Below are 12,634 nucleotides of genomic sequence, written 5' to 3' on the forward strand. Positions count from 1 at the left end.
TGCTTCCTTGATAAAAGATCCTTCATGAATTTAGCATAATTTGGCATATTGACCAAAGCTTCAGCAAATGGAATATTAACATGAAGCTTTTTGAAAATATCCAAGAACCTTTCATAATGCTTCTTCTGAATGTTCTGTTTGAATCTTTCAGGATACGGTGCCATAGCCCTCACATATTCGGGACTCAATTCATGCTTCTTCTTTTCCACTGGCTTCACCACTTCAGCAGGTTTTTCAATTTCTTTTTCTTTTTCTGGCTCACCTGCAGTGTCTAGCTTTTCTTCAGCCTCAGGAGATGGAAGTATTTTTCCACTTCTAATTGTGATGGCCATACAATCTTCCCTCGGATTGGTAACTGTATTACTTGGAAAAGTACCTGGAATTCTTTTTGAAACTTGCTTTGCCAATTGGCCTATCTGATTCTCCAGGTTCTTTATGGAAGCATTTGTATTTTTGTTGTTGGCTCTAGTCTCCTCCATAAAGGTATTAGTGGTCTGAGCCATCTCAATAGAAGTCTTGGCCATTTGTGCAAAGGCTTTTTCCCACTCAGCATGCTCTCGTTGTTGACTCTGTGGAGGCTGAGTATAATTATTATATTTGAAATCCATGCCAACTCCCTGAGCTCTCTGCTGAAAATTGTTACCACCACCACCAGAAAAATTCTGGTTTCTCTGAAGATTTGGCTGCTGAGGGCGCTGGACATACCATATACCATTCACCTGCATTTGTTGAGGTGAATCAGAAGAAGCAAGAGATGGACATTCATTAGGAGCATGACTGTCCGTACAGTAGTCACAGACAAAAGCAACAGACTGAGCTTGAACTCCCGCGATCTGCATCTTGTCAAGCCTGGAAGTCAAACTAGCCATTTGTTGAGCTAGCAATTTATTTTCAGCCAGAACTGACTCATTACCTTCTAGATGAAGGCTACCTTTCTTAGACTTTGAAGATACCCCTTGATTTTCATTCCTGGCCATCCTCTCTATCAGCTCCATAGTTTCATTCGCCCTCATGGTTTTAATAGTACCACCAGCTGCACCATTCAAAACCATTCTATCTTCAGGTGTGATGCCATTGAAAAATATTCTAACTTGATTACCAGCAGTCAAATTATAATGAGGGCACCTCCTCATCAAGTCCTTGAACCTGTTCCAGGCTGCACACAATGTTTCACCCTCAGTTTGAGTGAGGTTGGTGATCTCATTCACCATTTAATTGTATCTCTCCATGGAAAAGAACGCCGCAAAGAACTTTGTAGACAAATCATCCCATGTAGCTATGCTCCGTGCAGGCTGCCTCTCTAGCCAGCTAAGTGCTTCTCCCTTTACAGCAAAAGGGAATAATCTCAACCGGATAGCATCATCAGACACCCGAGGGTGCTTGGTTGAGTCACAGATCATTAAGAACCGGTCTATGAACCTGTGAGGATCCTCATGCTCATCTCCTCCAAATTGAACTCTCTCCACTAACTGAATTATGGAAGACTTCAACTCCCAATTATTGTCAGCAATATTCGGTTGGACAATACTTGAATTAGGCCTATTGAAGGATGGAGTGAGGATGGTATCCATAAGTGGATTTTCAGCTTCGTTATTTGCTGCCATGGTTGGGATTTCAGGTGCTTCTTTAGATTGAGCACTTGACACTTTTGATTTCTTCTCAACAAGTCTCCTGTTTCTCCTTTCAAACCTTGTAATTCCAGGATCAAATAACAATTCTGTATGATCAACCTTGCCTCGCATAAAACTTCAAGAGAAGATTAGCAGCAGTGTTCAAAACAAATTAAAAAAAAAAGAACAGAAGAAAATAAAATAAAATAATCACAAAAAGAAAGAAAAATCTTGAAATTCAAGATTATAAGATATAGAAATCACAATCCCCGGCAACGGCGCCAAAAACTAGATACAATCCGGCAAGTGTACCGATCGTTCAAGTAATAAAGTGATAAGTAAGTTATCGTCTCCACAGGGATTGTGAGCGAATATCTTATAAACGTCCTTTCAAGATATAAAACCCAAGTGATTTGAAGAACAATAGAAATTAAAGACAAAGACGTATTTTGGTATTTTAAAAATAAGAGAATGATGCAAAATGATTTGGATAAAAATATGAGAAATATTGTAGCTAGAGCGCACTCACCTTATGATCCCCACTTCTTACTTTGGATTGATTCACAATATTTATTCATATAATTACTCGGATAAATTATTATCTAAAAATATTTATTAGTTAACCCTCAATTCCTTGCAAGGTTAACCCTTTAATTCCCAATTGGAACCCCAATTCCTTGCAATGTTCCTCATGGTATTAAGCAATGAACGCAATAATTTAAGCATCCGCAATTAAATACACATCTATTCCTAGCATGCATACCAATTGTTGTTCTACCCCCTTTCAAGATGAAAACCCCAATATTCCTATCTAGGGTTCTAACCCTCAAACTATTCCCAACTATCAGATTGATCAGTTGTAATAAAGAGAATAGGAAATACGCACAAGGTAGAGACAAAGATAATTATACAAATGAATAAAACTAAATCAATCCATCGTAACAAGGGTTCACATAGGGCTCGTGACCCTAACTACAATAAAAGAGAATTAGCCAAGCATAATCATAGCTAACAATAATCCAATATTCCAAAGCATAAAATTACAGAGAAATAGATGAAGAAGAAGAACTGTGGAAGAATCCTCCTGAGCTCTGCCGTCGGTCTCCTTCTGAAGAAAATAGGTCGAAATTGTCTCCAATCTCTTGGAATGGTGGAGGACCACCCTTTAAATAGGCAACCGGTCAATCAGGTTATAATCTTTAAATTTAATTTCATTAATTTTTCATTTTGATCATAATTCCACAATTCAAGGACAACATTTATGACGCCCACGCTATCAGCACCAAATCCGCGATCCGGTCATAATTCCTGAATTTATTCTGATCATAATTCCACAATTCAAGGATTTTGCATTCATGACGCCCGCACGATCAGCGCCAAATCCGTGACTCCACAAATCAAGGACTGCATTCATGGCACCTGCACGATCAGCGCCAAATCATTTCCTTGTTTTCTTTCAAATTTCGAATTTCTTCACCTTTTAACCTAATTTATATGCAAAGTCTCCTATTTATAAGACTCTTTTTCTTCTTCCAAAAATACCCTCGTGGAATCGCGTCAACAGGCTTTTTATAATTTTGTAATTTTCACTTCTTTTACCTGTAAAAACACAACCAATAGGTGAGAACTATATTTGAAAAGAAAGAATCAATATAATTAGCAAATATGTATTTAAGTTGCTCTCTTATGACCCAATTCTTATCAATTTTAACATGGAAAAACCACATTTGTCAGAGGCACATCATAGAGCAGCCGAGATCCGACTTGAGAAGACGCCTTCCAAGGCTCCACAGCTGAATGGACATGCTGAAAGGATGAACCAGACTATTGAAGAGAAGGTCTGAAGTAAGCTATCCAATGTCAGATTGCCTAAATCATTATGGGGAGAAGCCGTCAGAACTGTTGTTAACTTGATCAACCTTTCACCATCACGGCCACTTGAAGGAGAAATTCCAGAAGAAGTCTGGACAGGTCGGAAAGCGGCCTATAGTCAATTGAAGGTATTTGGATGCCGAGCTTTCGTGCATATCCCTAAAGATGAAAGGGTGAAACTCGATGTGAAGACTAAATGCATTTATCTTGGATCGCCGAGATGTGAGTTCGGGTTCCAACTTTGGGATTCAATCAATAAGAAGGTATTGAGAAGCCAAGATGTGGTTTTTCATGAGAACGAGACTATTCAAGACATCTCGAAGCCTAAAGTCCGGGTTAGTGTCAGACGTGAAGAACCCATCCCTCTTGTCCGAATTGAAGCAGGGAGAAAATCAAGAGAATGAAAAAAATGATGAGATTGATCAAGTTATTGAAAACTGAGGTCCTGAGGACCAAGATGTTGAGGTCCAAGTTTATGATGAGATCCGAGATGAGAATGATGAACCGGGTTCTCAAGCTGAAGAACAACCGAGATATCCAACTCGAGAAAGAAGACTCTCTACAAGGTACCCATCTGACGAATACACCGTTGTTGCTGAAGACGGTGAGACTTAGAGTTATTATAAGGCAATGACGAGCTCAGAAAAAAGGGAGAAGGCAATGCAGGACAAGATGAAGTCTCTGCACGAGAATCAGATATATGAGCTGACTGAGTTGCCTCAAGAAAGACGAGCTTTGAAAAATAAATGGGTCTACAAGATTAAGAAAGAAGAGAACGACAAGAAGCTGAGATACAATGCCATGATTACGGTGAAAGGTTGTAATCAAAAGAAATGAGTTGATTTTTAAGAGATTTTTTCTCCTGTTGCGAAAATGACTTCAGTCCGAAACGTGTAAGCCATGGCGGCTTCTATCGATCTCAAAGTAGAGCAAATGGATGTGAAGATGGAATTCCTTCATGGAGACCTTGAAGAAGAGATATACATGGAGCAACTTGAAGGATTCCGAGCTCCAGAACAAGAAAACTTGGTATGCCAGTTGAAGAAGAGTTTATATGGCTCAAAGAAAGCACCTCAGCAGTGGTATAAGAAATTTGAATCTTTCATGACTGGTCACAAGTTTATGAAGACAGAGGTCGACCACTGCGTATTTGTGAAGAGGCATGAGGCCAGAGATTTTCTGATTTTGCTATTATATGTTGACGATATTCTTATCATAGGGAAAGACAAATCGAGGATAGCCGCCCTAAAGATGGCCGACCTTTGAAGGACCTCGGCACTGCAAAGCAGATACTCAAAATTAAGATTATCCGAGATAGACAAAAGAAACTATTGTGGCTGAGTCAAGAAAAATACATTAAGAAGATTCTGAAGAGATTCAGCATAGACAAAGCCAAAACAGTGAGCACCCCTTAAGTTGGACATATTAAGCTGAACTAGAAGCAATGTCTGAGATTTGATAAAGACAAAGACAAGATGTTGAAGATCCCGTACCAATCCGCTGTCGAAAGCTTGATGAATGCAATGATTTGTACGAGACCCGACTTGACATATATTGTTGGAATGGTAAGTCGGTATCTGTCCAACCCCGGCAAAGAACACTGGGAAGTAGTGAAGTGGATTTTCAAGTATCTCAAAAGAACAACAAAGTTGTGCCTCCGACTTGGAGAAGATGAAGCTGAGTAACAAGGCTACTCAGATGCTGATTTAGGGGGAGATTCCGACTCGAGGAAGTCAACAACGGGTTATATGATGACTTTTGCAAGAGGAGCTATCTCCTAGCAATCAAGACTACAGAAGTGTGTGGCACTTTCGACAACCGAGGCCGAGAACATAACCACGACTGAGGCAAGCAAAGAAATATTATGGATGAAGTAGTTTCTCTTTGAACACGGCCATGATCAAGCAAAGTACGAGCTGGGATATAACAATCAAAGCGCAAGTCATCCTGCGAAGAATTCGACTTATTACTCATGTACTAAGCACATTGATGAAAGATATCACTAGATCCAGGATATGGTGGAAGATGGAGAGCTTGAACTCGTTAAAGAGCACACCGACTTGAATTGGTCTGACATGATGACGAAGCTGGTACCAGCAAGGAAATTTGAAGACTACTGTGAAGGTGCTGGGTTACTGTTGATACCGACGCATTGAAGTCGGAAGAGAGAGATTTGTTGGCCTTCCTCCTTAATGCTAAGGCCAAAGCCCATGAGGGTTTAAGAAACACTAAACCACTTCCTTCCCCTATAAATACATTAGTTGTGGGATGGAGGTAGGTTAGAAGAAGAAGAGAAAGAAAAGAAAAAGATTGACTTATGAGATTTGAGGGTTTTGAGTAAAAAGCTCAAAGCTTTGAATTTGAGAACACCTCTAGGGAAAAGCTTGAGTGTTTTACCTTCTTAGGAAAGTTTGAGAGATAACCACCATTGTAGGTGAGGTTAAATGTATCACCATTGTTGGTGATGCTTGATCTTTTGTAACATATTATTTTCATAGTGGAAGTTTGATTCTGGATTAGTGTCCCATGAATTTTCACTTTTTCACATTGGAGAAAGTTTTCCCATGTTAAAATCTGCTTATATTATCTCTCTCTCTCCTCTCTGTTATTTCATTTTTTTCTCTACGCTAGCCGACCTATTTATACAGGCCGACCTTTGATTGAAGAGCCGAGCTCCTAGCTCGACGTTTGACTTTTGCAAAGACTTCTTAGCTGAGTTGAGGTAACCAAGTTCCCAACAAGTTAGAATGTTGAAGAGTCAATTATCTCTTGGTTTTCTTATGTCAGTTATGAAGTTAAATACTTATGATGTTTAATGTGGGTGTTATGAGTAGTTGATGATGTGGTGAAATGAGACTCTGTATTAGCATTGTAATAAGTCTCTTCAGGAATTTTTCAGTTTTTTGTATTGCCTTTTAATAGGCTTAGGGTATTAGAGAAATATATAGCATTCTCTTTTTTTAATATTTTGTATGTGTTTTAATTTTAGAGTCTCAATCTTCTATCAGTGGTATCAGAGCCAGATTGAGAGTCAAACAAGTGGGGAATAGAGTTGTAAAAAAGAGAGTAAAGAGTCATGGTCATAGATTCTAATTTTGTGCAAGCAGTCATTCCACGTTTCGATGGTCACTATGATCATTGATGCATGTTGATGGAGAATTTCCTTCAATCCAAGGAATATTGGGACGTAGTTACCAATGGTGTTGCCGAACCAGCAGAAGGAGCTCAGTTGATAGCAGCACAACGAGTAGCTCATGAAGTGACAAAACTAAAGAAATAATCTCTTTCAGGCCATTGATTGTTCCATCTTGGAAACTATTTTTTGCAAAGAATCCTCCAAGGATATTTAGGACTCAATGAAAAAGAAGTGTCAAGGCTCTGTAAGAGCAAAGAGGTAACAACTTCAAGCTTTACGCTCAAAATTCGAAACACTTCGCATGAAGTCGGGATAATCAATTGCCAATTATTTCTCTCGTGTGATGACCATTGTCAATAAAATGCAAATTCATGGAGACAAAATAGAAGAAATAACTGCAATAGAATAAAGTCTTTGATCATTAATAGAAAATTTTAACTTTATTGTTTATGCTACAGAAGAATCTAAATATATAGATAATTTATCACTTGATGAATTGCAGAGCTCGTTGTTGGTGCATGAACAGAAGTTCAAATAAGATAAAGCAAATGAGCAAGCATTAAAGGCTTTTACCGATACTCGTTCCAACAATTTTTGAGGAAGGGGTAAAGGTAAAGGTAGAGGTGGAGGTAGAGGCAGAGGAAGAGGAAGGAGAGATCTCAAGATCAAAGATACCTCCACTAATTTCAGAGTCAATAATGATCAATTTCAAGGCAAAGGTAGAGGAGGAGCTCCTGATAAATCCAAGGTAGAATATTTTAGGTGTCACAAATCTGGACAATATCAATCTAAATGCTATACTAGACCGCCAAATAACAAAGAAAAAGGAGAAAGTCCAAACTTTGCAGGAAAATGAGGAAGTTGAACCTTATTGATGCTTGCTAAAGATGAAAAAAAATTGAGCCAGATGTTTGGTATGTGGATACTGGTTGCAGCAACTATATGAGTGGTAGTAAGTTTTCTTTCTCTCATATGAATGAAAATTTTCAATCTACTATGAGTTTTGGTGATCATTCTATTGTAAAAGTAATGGGAAAAGGTGATATCAAAATAAGAGTCAAGAATGGTTTTGTGGAAACAATATCTCATGTATCGTATGTTCTTGATTTGAAAAGTAGTTTATTGAGTGCTGGCCAATTATAAGAAAAGGGTTATGATGGTGTTTGTGAAATATATGATTCTGTTAGTGGTGTTATTGCTGTTATTCAGATGAGTTCAAATAGATTGTTTCCATTAAAGATTGAAGGAATCCAATCTAGTTTAATGGATGAAATGAAAGATCCATAATGGCTATGGCATTTTCGCTATGGCAATTTGAGCTTTGGTCGGTTGAAGACGCTTCAATAGAAAAACATGGTGATGGGCCTCCTTTAAATCACAATCATTTCTTCCTTAGTATGTGAAGAATGTGTTGTTAGCAAACAACATCATTCTAAATTTGAAAAACAGAACTCATAGAGAGCAAAGGGAGTTTTGCAATTGGTGCATTCAGACATTTGTGGTCCAATAAATCCAATTTCTAATGGAGGTAAAAAATATTTAATTACCTTCATTGATGATTTTTCTATATAGAAAAACATGGGTTTGTTTTTTGCTAGAAAAGTCAGAAGCTTTCTCTACATTTAAAAATTTCAAAGCTCGTGTGGAGAATGAGACAGTAAGGATGATTCGGACCCTTCGCACGGATCGTGGTGGTGAGTGTTGCTTAAAAGAATTTGAAGCTTTCTATTAAGAACATGGCATCCGAAAAGAGCTTACAACTGCATATACACCACAACAAAATGGTGTACTGGAGAGGAAGAATAGAACCATCCTCAACATGGTTAAAAGCTTATTGGCAAGAGGAAGAGTTCCAAAGACATTTTAGCCAGAAGTAGAAAATTGGTGCATTCATGTCTTGAATAGAAGTCCAACCTTTGCATTCGCAAAAAGAGGCTTGGAGTGGGAGAAAACCAAATGTGGACACTTTAGAATTTTCAGATGTATTGTATATGCTCATGACCCGAATCAAAAAAATGAAGAAACTTGCTGACAAGGCTGGAAAATATGTCTTTCTAGGTGTAAGTGATACATCCAAGGCATATAAATTATTTAATCCATTAACAAAAAAAAATTGTGATTAGTAGGGATGTTGTTTTTTATGAAGAAAACACTTGGCATTGGAATATGTAGCAACCTACCCAAATTCTTTATGATATTGATTCTGAACAAGAGCAAATTTCAGCATCTAGTATGTCTGAAAATTCATCCATTGCAACTTCTTCTGCCACTGAATCCTCACCATCATTAGTTGCAGTGAACGAAGAAGAAACTCAATCTCTTAGTCGTGTTAGAAGAAGGCCTGCTTGGATGGAAGATTATGAGGTAACTGGAATTGAAGATCAAATTACTCACTTTGCTTTGTTTTCAGAATGTGATCCTATGACTTTCAGAATGTGATCCAATCATTGGTATTTACTCAATTAGCCCACAAATAGACATCTCGCATATATGACAGCCTATAAGAGCTACTTCTACGTACCAATGAGATTAAATGCCACCCTACTAAGGCAACATAAGCATAACAATTCGTCACTATATAAATAGAGGTTAGAAGCCCATGTATGATCATCTATTCTATCTTAAATAAAACACATCACTCATATACTTATTTGATCGTCATAGTGACTTACAGACACCTCCTCCCAATTGCCTCAATCAACCAAGACCTCCATCTCGCAGAGCATCCTGCAAGTCGCAGTGCATCGAGAAAATCCATAATATCATAGCTCCTATTCCATCTAAGACTCGGACAACTATTGAACTAAGCTCAATTGTGTGTAATCTAGCCAAATTGTTATTGGGCTAATCAGTGTTTTAGGATGTTAGATTAAACTATTTTATTTCAATGAATTTTTGTATTTAACTGTTTTATCACTAAAAGGTTATGTTAATTAGATTTTGTATTGGTGGTATATATGCTAACTAACGAACAAAGAAAAATATCAAGATACTTTGACATGTGGTTCTTATCATCCATCTTTTCAGTACGATACATCAATCCTTACTACAGGTGAGGTATTGGTGGTATGTATGCTAACTAACGAACAAAGAAAAATATCAAGATACTTTGACACGTGGTTCTTATCATCCATCTTTTCAGTACGATACATCAATCCTTACTACAGGTAACATTCTCATTTTTCATAACCATTCTAATTGATAGATAATATTTATTAGGTTTATTTTTCTTACGTTAGATTGAAAAAAAAAATATTTCATGCAAAAAATAATAATTATATACTATTAGTACTTTAGTAGTATATAGTTATAATAGTAAAATTATTATTTTTTTGCCACGTCAGCCAATAATATATGTGAGAAAAAAATTAAAGTTATTTTAATATTATAATTATATATTACTCGTAATATATAATTATTTTTATTTTATATGAGATAATTTTTTTCCACCAATATAAGAAAATGATTTCTTATGTAACAATTCATGCTACCATTGACTTTATCTCCGAATACATTGATAATATCATAACCTCATAGGTTAGATTGATTACATAACAAAGGTAAACATTTCTCATTACCATCATCTGTATTCGTTTTTTTAAGTTCAAATATGTCTGTATTGGTTAACCAATGACACTTGTCTAGATTTATGCTAGCATTGGTGTATAAAATCTTTCACTCGAACAAAGAGGGGCTCGTCTTTGCTTGGGTCCAAAAGTTCTATCCCATGAAAACCTTCTCCAAAGTGTCCCACAACATCAACACCTCTGCTTCTCAACATCTCCACCAACCGCACTTGACGATCAATCAAAGGGTCTCCATAACAACCCGTAACAAGAATCTTCCATCTCAACCGTTTGATTTCATCAAAGCAGATATCATCCCCTTCTTCTACAACAGTCGGATTGCAATACTTGTGGTCCCTGTTCGCACCCTCTGGCAATGCCAACTCCCACATCTGATCGCAGCTCCTAAGAGGCAGAACAGGATCATTAATCAACCGCAACTCAGACTCAGTTCTTTGGGACCCACCAAAAAAGGGCTGGTGTAATATCAACCCTCTGATCTTCAAAGGGTCAAACTTACCAACGGATGCACGTAGCCCTGCATGGTAAGCCATGTTCCCTCCCGCACTGGATCCCATGAGATAACAATTGGAAACATCACCAAATTCACATACCCATTTCTCATCGGTGACTCTCAGCCAATGCAAGGCTTCAACGGCGTCGTCATAGGCGGCGGGGAGGCGGGATGCCGGGGCAAGACGGTAGTCGACGGAGGCAATCACGGCGGGGAGTTTTTCAGCCAATTTGAAGCAGAAGTCATGGTTTATGGTGGAAGAAGCACTTAGGTATACAAAACCACCACCATGGTAATACACAATCAGAGGAAGTTTTCTCTGGTTGGAGAGTGCAGTGCGGGGTAGGAATATACGTAGCCAATTGCTGTTGATAGGGTTAAGGGGGACATCTTTGGAGAGAACATTAACGAGGGTAGTGTCTAGGTCTTGTGTGGCTTGTGTGTTTTGGAATTGCATGTGTCTGGTGAGAGTACCATCCTGGTTCTTTGAAGGATCAATGGTTGATTGATGCTGAGACATGGTGATTTGTATGAATTATATCTAATTTTATAACCTATAGTCTTAATGTTATTTCATATATATAGCTATCTAGCAAGCCATTAATTGACGTAGATTACCTACTTAACAGTTTTGTCTTTTATATAAAATAAATGAAAAATGAAAATCAATAAACTTGTCTTTAATTGTTGTCTGATGTGATGTAGGGGCGGGTTAAGGTATTTAAGCTCAGGCATGTTATACTAACCACTTTTATTAGAATTGGATTAAATTTATATCCAACACCTATAAGATTAAAACAGATGTTAAGTACGACTAGTCTCTTAAATTTATTATATTTATCGGTATTATATTGAAGGGATAGGTTATTCTACTTTCAATTTTTTTTTTTTTTTGCCTACAATTCTAAAATTTCATTAGATCATAATCTTAATTAACATTTATCTTTCTCTCTCCTCTTTAGATTATGATCTAACTGTATTGGAGAGTGGTAGACAAAGATAGGCAGAAAAAAGGTAGGTAAAATAATCTATATTCCTATATTGAAATATAATTCATAAATTTAAACATATGTATAAATGACTAAAATCAATTTTAAGAAAAATATATATAATCCCAACTATTCTGTCTTGGAGACAGAGACGTCCAGCCTAATAGGCTGGTATGTTGATCTTGGATCTACCCTCTTCAAGGTATATATGAAAGAGATACCCTTGAGCCAAGCAGATAGTTGTACGCAACGAACTAATAACGGCTTTTGCCAATGGGGTGTATGTGCACACGGTGACAGCAGAACACTAAGGGAGAGAGCCTAACGTACATTTAGGATTTACCTTTTATTTATAGAGGTTACTTGTGGATAATACGATGTGGACCTTTCAAAGTTCTGATGAGGGCTCAGGCTTGTCTGCTACACTGTCATATTAGGATTAGTATTCTTGATTGATACTATCCATAATTACACTTGATTTAAATCTTGAATTGTCCATTATTGAGTCTGTCATTCAATAAGCCCCGTATACGGATCCATAACAACAACAAATCTCAATGTAAAATTTAATTCCATCAATTCAGATTTCATAGTTAATTTAAATATTAACAATTATAATTTATGTTGTATTTTACACTGTTTTATAGTATCACCACAACATCTTAAATAGGATGAATGACCGTCAATTGTATTTTAATTTTGTTAAAAAGTAAAGAAATGATTTTCGTTATTGGTTTCCTTGATAAGTATATAAATAATCCCTAATATATAATTTATTATACTTACAAAATTTACTGGTTTTTATTTTTTTATTTTTTTATTTACTTATAAGTTATAACTTTGTGCATATGTTCTCATGTAGTCAATTTTTTAAAAAAAATTGATAATTAATAAGAATATAATTAAGAAGTGAGACAAAAATTATTAGATACCGAATTAAGAAAATA

General features: G+C 36.9%; 1 protein-coding gene across 1 annotated transcript; it reads right to left on the reverse strand.

The window, feature by feature from the left end:
* Positions 1-10,270: 10,270 nt before the first annotated feature.
* Positions 10,271-11,218, reverse strand: LOC133303138 (carboxylesterase 1-like). The gene has a single exon (XM_061503018.1). It carries the CDS (start codon positions 11,216-11,218, stop codon positions 10,271-10,273), a length of 948 nt encoding a protein of 315 aa, XP_061359002.1.
* Between the last annotated feature and the right edge of the window lie 1,416 nt (positions 11,219-12,634).

The sequence above is a fragment of the Gastrolobium bilobum genome, unplaced genomic scaffold (genome assembly GCF_033153095.1).
Source record: "Gastrolobium bilobum isolate Gb01-03AN ecotype WA unplaced genomic scaffold, APGP_CSIRO_Gbil_v1 utg10336, whole genome shotgun sequence".
NCBI lineage: Eukaryota > Viridiplantae > Streptophyta > Magnoliopsida > Fabales > Fabaceae > Gastrolobium > Gastrolobium bilobum.

Excerpts from the sequence above, each read along its gene's own strand:
- LOC133303138 (XM_061503018.1), bottom strand. The coding sequence starts at position 11,218 with ATGTCTCAGCATCAATCAACCATTGATCCTTCAAAGAACCAGGATGGT.